At 34.2% G+C, this 19,073-nt stretch overlaps 2 protein-coding genes and 1 pseudogene across 4 annotated transcripts in view; all 3 read left to right on the top strand.

Annotated features, from left to right (window-relative positions):
• Positions 1-19,073, top strand: part of LOC143673279 (GREB1-like protein) — a 75,013-nt gene that overhangs the window by 38,168 nt on the left and 17,772 nt on the right. The gene's annotated exons all lie outside the window — the stretch shown is intronic.
• Positions 9,010-10,738, top strand: LOC143673284 (transcription termination factor 1, mitochondrial pseudogene; annotated as a pseudogene).
• LOC143673280 (GREB1-like protein) overlaps positions 17,433-19,073 on the top strand; it is a 79,459-nt gene continuing 77,818 nt past the window's right edge. Inside the window, exon 1 of the mRNA XM_077147601.1 lies at positions 17,433-17,969. Within this exon, the coding sequence (XP_077003716.1) occupies positions 17,933-17,969 (37 nt within the window). The 5' untranslated portion in view covers positions 17,433-17,932. The remainder of the gene's footprint in view (positions 17,970-19,073) is intronic.

Below are 19,073 nucleotides of genomic sequence, written 5' to 3'. Positions count from 1 at the left end.
ACCTCTGTCCTGGGCACCTCCAAAAGCCACCAGGGCTGCCCCACCCATTGTTACTCTCACTAGCTCACAAACTGGAGTTTCCAGTTAACCTGTTTTTTCTTCTCATCTTTTTTATCACTTTAATGATTTATGATCTGCACACAATAAAATTCACACATTTTGGTTAAAAAATCAGTAAATAAAAATAATAGAATGAATTAATAATACCAGAAGTTTGTTCTTTGAGAAAACCAATAAAATTGGTAAACTCTAACCAGACTGATAGGAAAAAAAGTGGGAAGTACAAATGACCAGAATTTGGAATGAGATAGGTAACGTCATTAGATATTCAAGGGATATTAAAAGGATAATGAGAGAATGTTAGGGAGAACTTTGTACTGGTAGATTTGACAACTTGAATAGAATGGCCAATTTTATTGAAAGATATACATTATAAAACCTTAATCACAAAGAAATAAATGACCTCAATAGCCTTGTATCTATTAAACACATTGAAACTGTAGTTAAAAATCTTTCATTTAAAGAAAACTGCAGACCCAGATAGCAAATTCTATAAAACTTTAAGGAAGAAATAATTCTACCCAAAACTATTCCCCAAAATTGAAGAAGATGGACTACTTCCTAACTTATTCTAGAGATCAAAATCAGATAAACTCTTGCAAAACAAAAAAAAGAAAACTTCAGACCAGTAATTTTCATGAAATAAATATAAAATTTCTTTAAAACTTTGAGCAAATAAAATTTTAAAATGTTAACAAGATTAAAAAATCATGACCAAGTGGAGTTTAACCTAGGAATGCATGATTGGTTTATCATTTGAATATCAACCAATGTAATTTACCCTGTTAACAAACTAAAATTCTAAGAGCATATTATTGCAGTAGATGCATAAAAAATTTTGATTAAATCCAGCAAAATTCCAGATAAATCTCTTAAACTAGGAATGGAAAGGAAATTCCTCAACCTGATAAAGGGCAAAAAAATACTAATGCTAGAAGACTAAATGCTTTCTCTTTCTAAGACCAGCAACATGTCCACTCTTCTTTTATTCAGCATTCTACTAGAGGTTCTAGCCAGTGCAAGCATGCAAGAAAAAAAAAGAAAAGTATCCGTGTTGGAAGGGAAGGAGAAAAAGTATCTTATTCACAGTCCACATGATCATCTATGTAGAAAATTCAATAAAATGTACAAAAGAGCTACTAGAAACAAGAAGTAAGCTTAGCAACATGATAGGATGTAAGATTGATGCACAAATATCAGTTGCATTTCTATATTCTAGTAATAAACTATTAAGAATTAAAATTTAAAATTAATAATACCCCTGTCAACCCTGAGGGACACCTAGGGCTTTATCTGAGTTTCTACAAAAGTTTCATGCACTAAGGTTACTTTCCAGAAACCTACAACCTCCAGGTGGCTTCCTGGGTCAGATAAATCCTGAAATCCAGAGGGGCCAGCTTCTCCAGAAACATCAACTAGTTCCATACCCCTATCCCATATTATCCACACCCCTTTCCAACATGAAAAAGTTAAAATGTGCATAGCCTGAATGCCACTAAAGATTAGTAGAAGGATCAAAGGAGAAGGAGTTATAGCAGAGAAGACAGGATTTAACAAATGAATATGACTGCAGAATCTTTATATTGGTATTTTTTTTAGTCTCCAGTGTCTTGGTGCAACTAGAAGGAAAAAAACTAAAATTATGTATCTATAACCCATATCAAACTCTGAAATCTATTCTATAACTATTTGTTACAATGTACTTTGAAATTTATTGCTTTTTTATATGTTATAGTTTGCAATAAAAATGTCTAAAAAATAATGCCATTTACAGAAGTATCAATAACATGAAATATTCAGGGATAAATTGGACAAAAGGTGAAAAGAACTGTACTCTGAACACAAGAAAACATTGTTGAGAGAAAATAAAGAAGATTAAAAAATAGGAGAGATTTACCTTGTTCTTGAGTTGTAAGACTCAATATTATTAAAATGTCAGTTCTCTTCCAAATTGATCTGTAGATTGAACATAATCTCAATCCCAATCCCAGAAGCTTTTTAGGTAGAAATTGACAAGATAGTTCTAAAACTCATATGGAAATACAAAGGACTGAAAATAACCAAAAGAACATTGAAAAAGAATAAATAAGTTGAAAGACTAAACCTACCTAATTTCAAGTAGTATTATACAACCACTCTTGATTGGGTTACATCCTCAGGGAGATGATCTCATCACAAATTCAAACATACAGTATTGAATAGGGATTATTCTGCCTATACAAAATGGGATTTTGATTAAAACATGGGTTTTCTAGGGGACATACATCCTTTCAAACCAGCACAGGAAATAACTCTATTAATAGTTAGGCTTAGCTTCTCCATCACAGAAATAAGTTTGATAAGAACAAGCCTCAAAATCAAGGGCTTCGCCTATTAACTTGAGTGTCCCTAATGTTTGAGAGTGTATCAAGGGTTTCCCAGGTGGGAAAGTTTAATAATTCCATATTTTTTCTCCAGCTCTCAAGGGACTTTGCCACTGATTTTTAATTATTTGCCCAGTGTACTCTGGGAAGTGTCTGGGTATAGCATTAATTTTGTCTGGTTTTAATATCACGATAATACCAGCCTCATAGAAACAGTTGGAAAGTGTTTCCTCCTCTTCTATCTATCTATCTATCTATCTATCTATCTATCTATCTATCTATCTATCTATCATCTATCTATCTATCTATCTATCATCTATCTATCTTATTTATTTATTTTAATGCTAAGAAGGTGTGGGTTATATTTCTTCTCTATGCGTTCCATATAGTTCACCATTAAAATCATCTGGAACTGGGATCCTCTTTGCTTGTTATTATTGTTATTAATTCTATCACTTTATTTGTTTTAGGTATATTCAGATTTTCTGTTTCTCCTTTTTGGGGAGTGTGGGAGGCTTCTTTTCTATCATTGTGAAAAATAACATATATACAAAAAGCAATACATTTCAAAGCACACACAACAGTTAGTTACATGACTAAATTTAGAGTTTGGTATGGATTACAGTTCCACAATTTTAGGTTTTTCCTTCTAACTGCTCCAAGACACTGGAAACTAAAAGAATTATCAATATAATGCAGCAGTCATACTCATTTGTTAAATCCTACCTTCTCTGTTATAACTCTACCTTCTCCTTTGATCTTTCTCCTGATCTTCAATGGTATTTGGGCTAATACCATTCTAATTTTTTCTTGTTCGAAAGGACTGTCCATAATATGGAATAGGGGAATGGAACTAGTTGATGTTCTGGAGAGTCTGGTCCCTCTGGGTTTCAGGACCTATCTGGCCTAGGAACGCATCTGAAGGCTGTAGGTTTCTGGAAAGTAATCATAACTGCTATAGAATCTCAGATAAAGTTCTAGGTGTCCTTTAGGGTTGACAGGAATGGTTTTGTTGTGGTTTGGCAAACAATGATAAATAACAATATCTAGTTGATGATTACCAAAGAGTAGCCCCCACAGTAGCCTTTCAACTCTATTTGAACTCTCTCAACCAGTGACCCCTTATATATTACAATTCTTTTCCCCCTTTGGTCAGGATGGCATTGCTGATCTCATGGTACCAGTGCCAGGCTCATCCCTGGGAATCATATCCCATGTTGCCAAGGAAACCTTCACCATTGGATGCCATGTCTGTTTCTTCTTGAATCAGTTTTAGTAATCTGTGTTATTTTACAAATTTGTTCATTTCCTTGGAGGTATCTAATTTTTTGACATACAATTAGTCAGAATATTCCCTTATATTTCTTTCTATTTCTGTAAGGTTACTAGTGATGCCCCCCTTTTCAGCCCTGATTTTAGCAATTTGTGTCTTCTCTTTTTTCTTGGTCAGTCTGGTGAAAGGATTTCAATTTGGTTGATTTATGGTTTTGTTGATATTTACTATTGCTTTTCTATTCCCTATTTCATTAATTTCCCTTCCAATCTTTATTATTTCCTTTCTTCTGTTTGCATTGGGATTAGTTTGCTCTTCTTTTTCTAGTTTCTTAAATTAGTAATTTAGGTTATAGATTTGAGACCTCCCTCTTAAAATATAGATATTCACTGCCATAATTTCCCCCTTAGGTGGTGCTTTAGTAGTATCTCATAAGTTTTGTATGCTACATTTTAATTTTCATTTATATTAAAGTGATTTCTAATTTCCCTGGCGATTTCTTCTTTGATTGGTTAGAAATTCACAAAAATTTCCTAATTTCATTCTGCTGAGGTAAGACAATATATTTGTATGAATTTAACCTTTATTATTATTATTTTTTTCATTCCTTCTTTTAATTAGAGAACTTTTGTAGGTTTATAGAAAAATAGTGTGGAAAATACAGAGTTCCCATATACTCCCCCATTATTAACATGTTGCATTAATGTGGTAGATTTGTTATAACTGATGAGAGAATATAATTGTATTTATACTTTTTACTGTGGTCCATGGTTTATCTAAGGGTTATATAAGGGTTTGCTCTTTGTGTTTAGAAGTTCTATTGTTTATTTTTATATTTTTATTCTAGGAATATATATACAACATAAATTTCCCTTTTAACTACATTCAAATATATAATTCATTGCTATTTATTACATTCATAATGTTGTGCTACCATTACCACTGTAAAATTTTACAATCAATCCAGATAGAAATTCTTTACAATTTATGCATTAACTTCTGCTTTTCTACCCTCACTCTGGCCCCTGGTATTCTAGTTTCTGGCTTTATGAATTTGCTTTTTCTAATTACATCATATCAGTGAGATCACACAGTATTTGTCCTTTTGTATCTGGCTTATTTCACACAACATGATGTCTTCAAAGTTTATCCATGTTGTCACATATATCAGAGCTTCATTCCCTTTCACTGCTGAATAATATTCCATTGTATGTCTATACCATATTGTATTTATCTATTAATCATGTTCTAAGGCCAAGAAAATGTCCCAATTAAAACAAGTCAATAGAAATGTACAATCAAAGGCATCCAGAGAAAGATACCTTGGTTCAAGAGGGCCAATAGAACTGTAAACTAGCAACTCATTAAATTTCCCTTTTAAAAGTCATTCTATTTCTGGTATATTGCATTCCAGCAGCTAGTAAACTAGAACAATTTGATACCAATTTAACTTCAGTAGCATACACATACACTTTTCTTTTACCCTACTGTACCCCATCATTTTGTTGAAATTGTTACAAATTATTTCTTTATACATGGTCAAAAGCCTAGATTTATCATTACTTTTTATGCATTTGTATTTTCACATCTGTAAGAATTAGAAAATGGATTTACATGAAAAAAGCACAATATAACAATACTTACATTTACAATTATCCATATAGAAAAATTGTAAATTTTTACCTTTACTGGCATATTCATTCCTTGTTTATGCCATTTTGAACAACTTTCTAGTGTCCTTTCCTTTCAGTCTGGAGAATTCCCTCTAATATTACCTGTAGGCAAAGTCCAGTGATTAAGAACTCCCTTAATTTTAGTTTTACCTGGGAATGTCTTAATCTTGCCCTCATTTTTGAAATGCTCACCGAATATGAAATTCTTGGTTGGCAGTTGTTTTCTTTCAGCACTTTAAATATTTCATCCCATTGCTTTCTTGCCTCCATGGGTACTTTTTTTTTTTTTTTTTTTACTATATGAACATTCTTTTTTTATATCACATAGTTGTATATTCATCATCATGATCATTTGTTAGAACATTTGCATCAATTCAGGAAAAGAAATAAAAAGAAAACAAAATAATTCATACATACCATACCTCTTACCCCTCCCTCTCAGTGATCACTAGCATTTCAATATACTACAGTTATTTTAACATTTGCTCCCCCTATTTATTTATGTTTAATCCATATGTTTTATTCATCTATCCATAAATTACATAAAAGAAGCATCAGACACAAGGTTTTCACAATCACGCATTCACATTGTGAAAGCTATATCATTATACAATCATCTTCAAGAAACATGGCTACTGGAACACAGCTCTACAATTTCAGGCAGTTCCCTGCAGCCTCTCTGTTACACCTTAGCTAAAGAAGGTGATGTCTATTTAATATGTAAGAATAACCTGCAAACTGTTTCTCTGCCTTCAGGACAGATGAAGGTGGGGTGGGAGGTCTGACCTGAGACAGATTTTCAGGCTTCCACCTGGTTTCAATTCTCAGACCATGCAGCTCCCAATAAAGAAAAAAAAAGTGACAGGTTTATTTTATGGCCTATCCTGGGGAATGTGCCCTTTAGAAGAGTGTTTATTCTGCATTTGTTGAGTGAGCATTCTCTTCATATTTCTTAGGTCTAAAGGTTTATAGTATTAAGTTGTCTATTTTCTGCCCAGTTCTGTCCATTATTGAAAGTGGAGTATTGAAGTCTCCAACTATTATTGAATTGCCTCTTCCTATTTTCAGTCTTTACTTTATGTATTTTGGGACTCTGTTGTTAGATGCAGAAATGTTTATAATTGCTCTGTTTTTCTGGTGGATTGACCCTTTTATCTTTGTAGAAGGGTTCTTTTTCCCTAGTTTCAATTTTTGTCTTAATGCCTATTTTGTCTGACATTAGTTGGGCACTCCAGCTTTCTTCTGGTTATTGTTTACATGGTTATATTGTGTTTTGTCATTCAGAATTTTTTCATTTTTGAGTTGCTAAATTTACCAATTTTTTTTGGATTCTGCATTTTGAATAATAATTTGGCCTTTTCCATTTTAACATGATAACCAATTTTTCCCATGTTTCCTACTATTATTATTATTATATTTTCCATTTTTAACTTCATACCTTTGGCCCATTTGGTTTCTTTCTTTTGATGCTTGGGATAAGATGTCTATTCAACTTTGTTTTTCCTGATTGCCATTGTCTCAGCAGTTTATTGAATGTTCTGTTTTCATAGCTGATTTGAGCTACTACCTTTATCTTCCATTAAATTCTTATCTGTATATGTGTTCTGTCTCTTATTGCCTTTTTTATTACATTGCACTGTTTTTCTACTAATGCAACAAGATTTCAGTGTTTTATTGACTGAGGACTTATATTTTATTATATAACTATGCTAACCTCCCTTCATTTCTCCTGTTTTTCAGAATGTTTCCAGCTATTCTTGTGGGGTTCCCCCCCATATCAACATTATATCAATTTGCCAAGCTAAAACATTCTAGTACTACCAATACACATTCTAACAATATCTAAGCCTATAGTATTTTTTCTAGGATCATAGCAAACTTATAAATTAATGTAGGTTGATTGGCATCTTTTTTGACACTAATTTCCTGCTCAAAAACATGGTATATCTTTGCATTTTTTCAAGTCTGCTTTTGTGACCTCAGAAGTATTTTTAGATTTTTAAAATACTTTTTATACAATTTTCAAACACATATAAAAATGGAATGATTTGATGAACTACAATTGACCTGTTATCTACCTCTAAAACTTGGCCATTTGTACCCATCCACCAATATTTTAAACAGACATTTTATGTTTTATTCAGAGGTATTTTAAAGATTTCTTTATATTGTTGTGTATATTTCTCATTAAGCTCATTACTGGGCATTTTATCTAATTATTGGCTGTTTATATATATGGAAACAATTTATTTCTATTGATTTATTTTGTAACCTCCCCTTCCCCCTTTTTTTACATGGACAGGCTCTGGGCATTTCGGGTCTCTGGCATGGCAGGCGAGAATTCTGCCACTGAGCCACCTTTGCACCACTCAACTTTCCCTTATTTTTAAGATACCGGTCTTTGTTATTTCAAATTGTTGATTTTGAAAAAAGTGGTGAATCACCACCCTTCCAAGTCTTTGCAACTTCATAATGTTTCAACCAGATCTTGCCTATTCTAAAATTATAGGTATTAACTAGTGCAGCAAGCTACTAATCATGTTTCCAACAATATGATCGGGACCTAAAAACTATTGACCAACCTCTGTAATGGCGCAGCAAAGTTCCTTAGAATTCCTGTCCTACAAGGCTTTCTGTTAATACCTGAAAAATCTGAGCTATTTTCAGTTTTCTGCAAATATGTAAAGTTGCATGTGCATTTTCCAGGGTCTGTTCTTTCAGTGGACCTTAAAATCACTCCCTGGTGAGATGAGGAAGTAAGCACCATCTGCAGTACATAGGTACATTGGTCACAGGGATGTTTATTCCTGAGTCTTTCTGAAAGGATGCAAAGTCCCCTTTCCTTAAGACAAATAAGCCTTCTGAAAGGATTGAGCTCCCTGACCATTTTGGTACCAAGAAACTTTTTTTTATATAACTTTTTTTTAAATGTAAAATATAACATACATAAAAAAGCAATGAATTTCCATGTACATTTTAACAGGTAGTTATAGAACTGCTTGTTATGTAACTTGGTATGAGTTACAGTTCCACGATCTTTCATTTTTTCTTCTAGTTACTCCAAAACACTGGAGAAAAGAAATATCAATATAATGATTCAGTACTCATACTCATTTATTAAATTCTAACTTCTCTGTTATACTCCACCTCTTTTTTTTGTGAAAAATAACATATATACAAAAAAGTAATAAAATTCAAAGTGCATCTCAACAGTTAGTTGTAGAACAGATTTCAGAGTTTGGTGTGGGTTACAGTTCTCCAATTTTAGATTTTTACTTTTAGCTGCTCTAAGGTACTGGAGACTAAAAATAAATATCAATATACTGATTCAGCACTCATACTCATTTGTTAAACCTGACCTTCTCTGTGTAACTCCACCAACACCTTTGATCTTTTTCCCACTTTTTAGGGTATTTGGGCTATGGATTCTAATTGTTTCATGTTGGAAGATGCTGTTGATGATATGGGGTGGTGGGTGGACCTAGTTGAGGTTCTGGAGAGGCTGGCCCCTCTGCATTTCAGGACTTATCTGGTCCAGAGACCCATCTAGAGGTTGTAGGTTTCTGCATAGTTACCCTAATGCATGGAACCTTTGTAGAATCTTATATAGTACTGTAGGTATTCTTTTGGATTGGAAGGAATGGTTTTGGTTGGGGTTTTGCAAGTTATAGTAAGTGGCAATGTCTGACTGAAGCTTGCATAAGAGTGACCTCCAGAGCCTCTCAACTCTATTTGAACTCTTTCAGCCACTGATACCTTATTTGTTACACTTCTTTTCCCTCTTTTGGTCAGGATGGCATGTTGATCTCGAGTGCTAGGGCCAGGCTCATCCCTGGGAAGGAAACCTCTTAAATAAAAGAAGTAATTTTCTCCTTGTTTCAAGATGTTGGATGACCTGATTTTCAGCAGAAATCCTCTTCACATCAATTTCTTTTAGATCTTATAGTGTAAAGTATGATAATACAGTTGGTGAGCTTTTCAAGAATGATGAGCTACTGAACAACTTATTATGGGAGTAGATATTGATATGGTGAAGAAAAGACAGCCTGGAGTTTTAAATAAGATGTTGACTAATTAACGGGACCTGAAGATATTCCTTTTGTCTGAGAAGATAGCAAAGAAGGGATTGCTGACATCATATAAAGATATCCATGAGACTCACACACATGCCTGAAAGTCTTTCAAAACAGTGGGTTCTGTGGAGAAAGATCATGACATCAGACCTTGACATTGTAAATATTTTGAAACATTCTCCAGAATCTTTTTTTGTATCCAATATTAATCTAAAGTTAGAGAATAATATAAAATTCCTCTGTTCAGTTGGATTGATCTGTAAGTGTCTTTGTTGATTATTGACCAATCCCCTGCTTACCTTATCCAACAGTCTTCATCTGAATAAACAAATGGTTGAAATTTTGCAAAAATAAAAATAAAAACCAATCCCTGGTGCTAAGTCAGGCCCTTAAAGAAACACATTAACTTTTCCAAGCCATTAGGGAACCATTTCAAATTCTTGAGTTCTTGTGAGCACTGATTAGATGTTTCTGGAACCACATTGTAGTATGAATAATAATTTTTAGGTTCTTTCTAATGTAGCATCAGCATTGAAAAAATCTTTATTTTTCAAACTCTCAGAGGAATTACCAGTAACTTTTGACATTTTTCTGTGTTGACTGACCAAGTTGCTCTGTTACAGAGCAGTCAAAGATTTGGTGTTTGTACTCAATTTGGAAAATTCCATTTGATGTCTTTATCTCTACATGGCCTGTCTCTGAAATGGAATGAGTATTTTTCTGGGATGAATTATTTTCTGAATTGAAATAGGAGCTTTCTTTTGGAAGTACCTGCTCTTACTTACATAAATTAATTCTAGTTTATTAAAAAAAAATGAAAGTAGCATTCCTGCAGAGAAAAGCTTTCTCCCAGATTGCAATGTCTTAGTTTGCATTATACCTTTTAAATGGCAAACTCATCAGAATAGGAATAAATATATCTCATTAAAATATGATTTTGAAGAGAAGAGAACTGGGGATATAGTTTTTATATGAAGCATAATGATATCCTTGATTTCAGGTCATCCAAATTTGGCCAAGTTAAATGACAATAACTGTTCAAGGTAATAATGCCTACCTCACTGAATTCTTACAGAGATTCAAAGTGCTTAGACTGGCACCCAGGACATAATAACTTCTAGTGAGTGTTTGTTAAATAAATAAGATCTGAATACAGAGAAATTAACTTTCCTGAGATGTCAGAGTAGGTCAGAGAAAATGGAAATTCTTTAGTCTTCTCCCTCTCCACTCTCTCTTCTTGAATTAACTTCCTCTTTGCATATATAAATAGTTACTAACTTTAAACAACCTCTTTCATTTTGAAGATTCAACGATTCTCAGTCCAGCTAATTCTGCAATCAGTTTAAGTTGAGCTCAGAACCTGACCTGGAATAAGAATGTTGTGAAACCTCTGGCTTCATCTTTGCAGGTTGGAGGGAAGACTTTTGCTGCAGGTGATGTTTTCCTCACTTATATTTCTTTGGTAAATACATAGTCTACAAAAGACTTTGTGAAATTTAATTGGTAAATTGGTAGAAGAATACAGAAGCTGCTTCTACCTGCCAGTTGAAAATGTAATGAAACTGTCTGTAGCTGTATGTTGTTGTACAAAACTTTGCATTCTCTGTAGTCCACCTAGAAAAGTGAGGGAATAACATTCAGCACACAGAGGAGTCACAGTAGTTTGATTCTGTTCAACAAACAATTATTGAGTACTTGCTATGATTAGGAACTGGGAAACAAAGGTAAGTAAGATTCCATTTCTGATGCCTACAGAAACTGTGATCTAGTTGGGAAAACAGATCCACAGCAAGATATTTTCAGTGTATTGTGATAGAAACAACAATAAATAAGGGAGTGTGGAGGAGAGGGTTTTAGCCCAACATCTTAGGGAGTAATCAGGAATGAGTTCTTGAAGGAACTTGGTCGTGAATGATAAGGAGATGTTAACTGTATAAAGGAGTGGGGGAAAGGCATTTCACATACAAGGAGTAAGAGGAGCAAAGTTTCAGAAGAAAGAAGCAGCACAATGAATGCAGGAACTTCAAGAAGTTTGGACTTGTTAGACCAAAGATATAAAAGGCAGGGAATGGCGGGGAGTGAGCATGGAGTGGTGGGCAAAAAAAGATCATGGGAGGCCATGCTAAGAGGTGTAGATTTTACTCTATAACTGATGGAACAAGGGAGTGACATGGTCTGATTTGAACTTGACCTTGGTCATTTTGGAAGAAATGTGTAAGAAGACAAGCAGGGAAACTAGTTGGGGGTCATTTCAATCATCTGGTTGAAAAATGATGATGTCTCTGGCCAGGGTGATAATAGAGTTGAACAACTATTCAGGAAGTAAAATCAGATACTGTAACTGAGTTAATGTGAGCAAGCAGGAGAAGAAAGAGTCTGGGTTGGTGCTCATCATTCTAGGTTAATGGTGATCCTGTTTTCTGAGACAGGCAAATAGCAAGTGGAGCAAGTTTTTCAAGAGGGGATAGTGAATTTGGTTTTGGACGTGTTGTAGTTGAGATACCCATGAGAAATCTAAGTGGAGATGTTCAACAGTTATTTTGATTTACCATGGGGCTGGGTGGAATTCAGGACTGGTGATATATATTTGAACTACCAATATGGAGTTAAAAACATTAGAGTAAAGGATATCAGTCAGGGAGGGAAGAAGGATTAGACAAGCTATGAATTAAGGATAGAATTCTAGAAAAGTACAACATAGTATTTTCAGAGAAGAAATGGTCAAAAAAGTAGAAGAGTGAGGAGAAAAAAATGCCTACCACTCTTGGAAACTTTCCAGCAGCTATGCATCATAATTCACCTAGACTGCTTTTGTTCTTACTCTGGTTCAAACATCTTTTACAAGATCCACTTCTTGCTTAGATTATAGACCTAAAAAAACTGAATTCAAGTATTTACAGCATTTAAAAAGTTAATAAAATAATGGTTCTTGGCTATAAAACCATGTCTGCTAAAACCATAAGATGAAAGGCTGATGGGCAGTTTCATAATGCAAGGGTTGGACTGTCAACACTTGAAACACTTGAAAACACACAAAAAAGAGAGAAAACCAGCCATATGTGCCTCATGATGGAAAATAATAAAATGCTACTTATAAGATACTCTTGCCAAAAAAATTGAACCTGAATCTGATCAATCTTCTATATATCTAACTATCAGTTCATAGGAAATAACAAAGGAATGTTCAGTGAGTACCTGAGTTCCAAACAGCAAGTTCCAAAGAATGGAACAATCTACCAGGTTTCAACAAATTAATTGTAAGAAAGAAACAGAAGAAGGGGGAATCCAATAGATTAAAATAAGCTTAAGAGACATATCTAAATTTATTATGTGGATCTTTTTTGAACCCCAATTTGAACAAACCAGCTAAAAAAATTTTTCTGAAATAATTGGAGACAATTTGAATACCAATAGGATATTAGGAAACTATTAATGTTATTGTTAATGCTTAGTATAATAATGATATGACAGTTATGTTTTTTTTGACAGTTATGTTTTTAAGACTCCTTTTCTTTTAGAAACACACAGAGATGTATTTAGGGATGATGTGATAAGTGGATTTGCCTAAAAATAATCCAGCATGTGTGGGAGAAGGTGGTGGAGATATAGATGATGCCAGATTGGTTATGTGTTGATAAATTTTGAAGCTGGGTGGGGGTACATAGGAGTTTATTGTACTAGCCTCTGTACTTTTGTATATGTTTGAGAATTTCTATGTGTACAAAATTACAAATAAATTTTTTAAAAAAGAGAGGGAGAGAAATTGTTTTTCTTTTCTTCCATCTACCCATCTCCAAATACTTCACTGAAAATGGTCTTCCAATTCTAAAAGATCTCTTGGGGATCCCAGAAAATTACTTTTAGGTGACATTCAGTTTTTAATGAAGGTACTATTCTTATGGGTATAGTTGGTTTTATTCAACTGGGCTGAGTCCTTTCAGTGAGGTTTCTTTGAATCCTAGAATGTGGGGTTTTCTGCATATTACAGAAAGTAGTGTCCTACCCAGGTTTTTTCTGAGTTCCTTCTCTCCTTGCATACCACAGATGCTGCTAATGGAAACAGTAGCCATGGAGGAAAGAATAGTGCATCCAGCTCTACTCCAGCCCACCCAGTGACCTACTGTTTGTCACCAAGACCAGGCTATGCATCAGGAGACCAAGGTACCAAACCCACTTTGAAATCTTACTTAATTATGGTAGAAGTGCTACAGATTTCAGAATGATGAATTATCTGACAGCACTCTCCCAGAGTTTTTCCTTAGTTTGTCACACAGTGTTTTAAAAGTTTATAATTGGTGCAAATAGTAATAATTCTGGTGTCTTGGTGATTCTACATGAACAAGCCTATATGGGAAATACTTCAAATAAATGACTAAGAAACCATCTTGAAAAACCATGGGATTTACTGACTACAGTTCAGGGTTCAAAGTTATTCTCTGTTGTGTGGCCCTGGACATATCTGAAGTTTTCTTTTTTCTATCTACAAAATGGATATAACAATAATATTTGTCCTTTTTCCATCTACAAAATGGATATAATGATAATACTTCGTGGGTTTTTTGATAGAATCAAATGAAATAGGATGGATAAAATTGTAAATTGTAAAACAGTATATAGATATTAAATGGTATTGTTAATGTGACTTTTTCTAATTTTACTTCTAGAAGAGTGATTTAGATTTTCTGAGTATAGTGAAATTAAAGGTCCTGTATTACTTTGATGTTCTTTCCTTTCTTCTGTTTTGCTGTATACAAGGCTTATCCTTCTTTTTTATTCAGCTACCATGTTCACTTCTGGGCCACCAAAGAAATGACAGCGGGTTGGTATCCTGGGTCACCTGTCCCCCAACCTGGTTTAGTTGTACCTGTGTCTACAGCATGACCTCTTGCAAGAACTGGTAAGATTTTGACAGAAGACTGTGTTTTTTTTTGTCATTGTTGTTGTTTTTGTTTTTTTAATTTTTTAATTTTTTTTAAGCATCACAACATACAAAGACAAACATTTTTACTGTATGATCATTGCATTCTTGGTATATAATCAAGAATTTACAATATCATCACATAATTGCGTATTCATCACCATGATAATTTCTTAGAGCATTTGCCTCAATGCAGAAAAAGAAATAAAAAGAAAAAAGAAAAAACTCATATATACCATACCCCTTACACCTCCCTCTCATTGACTAGCTAGTATTTCTATTTACCCAATATACTTTAGCCTTTACTTCCCCTATTTTTTCAATACACTTTCATTGATCACTAGCATTTCAATCTACTGTATTTATTTTAACATTTGTTCCTTCTGTTATTTATTTATTTTTAATCCATATGTTTTACTCATCTGTCCATACCATAGATAAAAAGAGCAGCAGACACAAAGTTTTCACAGTCACAGTCACATTGTGAATGCTATATCATTATACATCAAGAAACATGGCCACTGGAACACAGCTCTACATTTTCAGGCAGTTCCCTCCAGCCTCTCCAATACACCTTAACTAAAAAGGTGATATCTATATAATATGTAAGAATAACCTCCAGGATACCTCTTGACTCTGGAATCTCTCAGCCATTGACACCTTATTTTGTCTCATTTCTCTCCCCCCCTTTTTGGTCTAAAAGTTTTTCTCAATGCCTTGATGCTGAGTCCCAGCTCATTCTAGGATTTCTGTCCCACATTGACAGGAAAGTTTATACCCCTGGGAATCATGCCCCACATAGAGAGGGGGAGGGTAGTGAGTTTAAGAAGACTGGTTTTAAATATTTTGAATTAGCAGAAATATCATCACCTGTTCTTTCCCTGAACCCTTGAAGGTAAAAATTTTTAACCAACTATTGCATCCATTATTATGGAAGGATGGTGAGAATAGCTAATATTTTGTCCCTATCATGTCTACCATGTGCCATTACAACTGATCTTAATCTACCACCATTATAGGGCAAAAACAGACTTGTTTTACCATCATGACTGTGGATTTGCTCTCCTGGGATCTGGTTCCTGGATCCATGGGTCCTGGGACCCATGATTAAATGGACATCAAACCCTGTCTGTCTTGCTGTAGTAAATGCAGGCAGCTGTAATCATACCAATTCTAAGACATAGATGAGGTTCTTTAAAAATATAAATTCAAGTACATAGTTTTATTAAGACAACATAGAGATCTTATATACACAAGGAATTATGTCAATATGTTACTGGGATTGCCTGTAGGTAGTACTGATTAATGATGAGTTTATCCTTCTCAAATTTTATACACTGAGCATATATGACTGATAATCTAGTGGATAAAAGATAAAGTATAAAACAGAATCCAAAAGGTTAACTGCGGAAAAACAAATGAGAAGAAAGCTACCAGAATGCTAACTAGTAGCTATATCTGGACAGTGTGATTATGGTCGGTTTGTTTCTTTCTATTATTTTTCTGCTAATTTTATATAATAAACATGGGTTATTTTAATGAAAAAAACCATTAGATTTATAAAACTTCTCTGTTAATGTATTAAAGCTGTGTTGCTTTCAACTGTAATTTATTTAGCTTTCATTTCTAATTCTTCTCAAAAAACTTTTTTTTCCAGAGCTTCTATTATGTACCACAGTTCCACAAACTCCATTAACTGGAATTTTACAACCTCAGCCCATTCCTGCAGGAGAAACTGTAATTGTTCCCCAAAACTTGCTGAGTAACTCAGGAGTTAGGCCAGTTATTTCTGGTAGGTAAGGCAAAGTTTCCCTGTCAGCTTGAAATCTAGAAGTGTTTTTCCATTTCATTGATTGTATGTTTATTCATTTTTCCATCTAATAATTATTTTAGCTTTATTGGTCAGTTATTTCATGTGGTCTTCAGCATGCGATTAGAATGAGAATAAGGCAATGCCTTTTTGCCCTCAAGGAGCAGTGTTCAGTAGGGGGTCTGACATGTAAATAACAATTTCCATACACTGTGGTAGGGAGGTAGTAGAGATTCTCAGAACAAGTGCTTAGAGAGAGGGCTTACCTGGAGGGATCTGAGAAGATTTTTGAGCTGGGATGTTTAATCTATGTCCTGAAGGCATAGTGAGAGTGAATGAGGTGGGGGAGGGGCATACCACTAAAAGGAAAAAGAATCACAGAGAGAGGAAGCAAACTAAGCCAGCTATAACAGACCTACCCAGGAGAACCAAGAGCCCCCAGAGTTCTTGCCATGAGGAACATCTAGGAATCAGTATCTTAATGGGTCTGAGTCCTTCTAGGCTATCTATATATAGAGGTGTCAAAATTTAGGTGTACCTAGATTTTAGGATGAATTTAGTGCCTTTCTTTCCTACCCCAGGAGTCTCCTTGGTCTTGGGGCTAGCCTAGACCAGAAGGAGACTGCCTGCTTGATCTTCAGGACATCTGTTTTAGATGTAATGTTTAAGTGCCACCAGATCTTTAGAATATGTCTAAGTGAGGTGTTATCTGCTTCTTGTGGTTAGCCTGAGCCTACTATCATGAATGGTTTTGCTTCAAATACTGTCTGCCCAATCAGCTGATCCTGAACCTGTATGTACTGGGAAAATCCCAGTTATCTCTCTACCATATGGGTTAGAAAATTCTTGTGGAACAGTCAGCTGAGCCCTGGAAATATATGAAGTGCAAAAACACTTTGGTTTCTGCCTTTATGAAGTCTCACAACAGTTCACCATCAAAACAGAGTATATTTTCAACATATTTTATAATATCTACTTCCAAGATGATTTGCAACTATTTCCTGGCATTTAGAAAGAAAATATAACAAAAATAGCTAAAATAGTCAGGAGTAGAAACTACCAAACACCAGTAAAAGGCAAAATACTCCTTAATATTCATTTTAATTATTTCTTTTGTTTTTTTATATATATTTAGCTTATATTATCTTTTAAGAAAAACCCAGAAAGTGAAATGCATAATTGAAGGGTTTTTTTGTTTGTTTGTTTCTGATTTCTTCTTCAGAGACAAATTTTCATCTGAAAAGAAATTTGATCAGGAATTTGTGAGAAAATATTTTATTATTGCAATATTACAGGAATACACAGGAATGCTTTGCAAACTTTCTTCAGTCCTCTGTGGCAGAGATAGGATATTAAAATATCTTTTATGTGAGAGACATAAAAAGTATAATTTGACTATTTTGTTTCCTGTTCATCTTCTTTAATGTAAGGGTAGAATTTGGGGCATCCAACATGAATTCCCTAGGATTAAAATATTTGTTTGGTAGTCATCTCTGAGGGCAAGGAACTTTGTTAAGCATCCTTTATCATAGTTGAGTAATTGTATCTGGTTGAGCATATATATATATGTGTGTGTTTAAAGTTGAATTTCACTGACCTGCTTCTGTTGGGACAGGCTATGGCACTTTACCCTATTTCTATGGAAATGTTGGCAGCATTGTTGTGAGTCCTCTGCTGGTGAATTGCTACAAGATTCCACAGCTGAAAAACAGATTTGGAACAATTAGGATTGACTAGCAGCCAACTCCTGAGCGTGGAAAATATGATTCTTCTGACTATTCAATATCTTGTGCAGCTGGGTAAGCTGTTTTTTTTTTTAAATTTTTTTATTAATCAAAAAAAAGAAAAGAAATTAACACAACATTTAGAAATCATTCCATTCTACAAATGCACTCAGTAATTCTTAGTATCATCACATAGATGTATGATCATCATTTCTTAGTACATTTGCATCGATTTAGGAAAAGAACTAGCAAAACAGCAGAAAAAAATATAGAATGTTAATATAGAGAAGAGAATTAAAATAATAATACTAATAATATATATATATATATAAAGGAAAAAGAAAAAAAACAAAAACAAAAGATACAAACACACAAACAAACAAAAAACCGTATTTCAGGTGCAGCTTCATTCAGTGTTCCAACATAGTTACATTACACTTAGGTATTATTGTGCTGTCCATTTTTGAGTTTTTGTATCTAGTCCTGTTGCACAGTCTGTATCCCTTCAGCTCCAATTACCCATTATCTTACCCTGTTTCTAACTCCTGCTGGTCTCTGTTACCAATGATATATTCCAAGCTGATTCTCAAATGTCGGTTCACATCAGTGGGACCTTACAGTATTTGTCCTTTAGTTTTGGGCTAGACTCACTCAGCATAATGTTCTCTAGGTCCATCCATGTTATTACATGCTTCATAAGTTTAGTCTGTCTTAAAGCTGCATAATATTCCATCGTAGGTATACGCCACAGTTTGTTTAGCCACTCGTCTGTTGATGAACATTTTGGCTGTTTCCATCTCTTTGCAATTGTAGATAATGCTGCTATAAACACTGGTGTGCAAATGTCCGTCTGTGTCTTTGCCCTTAAGTCCCTTGAGTAGATACCTAGCAGTGGTATTGCTGGGTCGTAATCCATTCTGCCATTCTATGTCTTTTGATTGGGAAATTCAGTCCATTAACTTTTAGTATTATTACTGTTTGGATAATATTTTCCTCTACCATTTTGGCTTTTGTATTATATATATCATATCTGATTTTCCTTCTTTCTACACTTTACTCCATACCTCTCTCTTCTGTCTTTTCGTATCTGACTCTAGTGCTCCCTTTAGTATTTCTTGCAGAGCTGGTCTCTTGGTCACAAATTCTCTCAGTGACTTTTTGTCTATAAATGTTTTAATT

This window comes from Tamandua tetradactyla, unplaced genomic scaffold (genome assembly GCF_023851605.1).
Source record: "Tamandua tetradactyla isolate mTamTet1 unplaced genomic scaffold, mTamTet1.pri scaffold_73_ctg1, whole genome shotgun sequence".
Taxonomy (NCBI): Eukaryota; Metazoa; Chordata; class Mammalia; order Pilosa; family Myrmecophagidae; genus Tamandua; species Tamandua tetradactyla.
The sequence above is the reverse complement of the archived record's forward strand: the minus strand, read 5'-3'. Positions and strand labels throughout refer to the sequence as shown.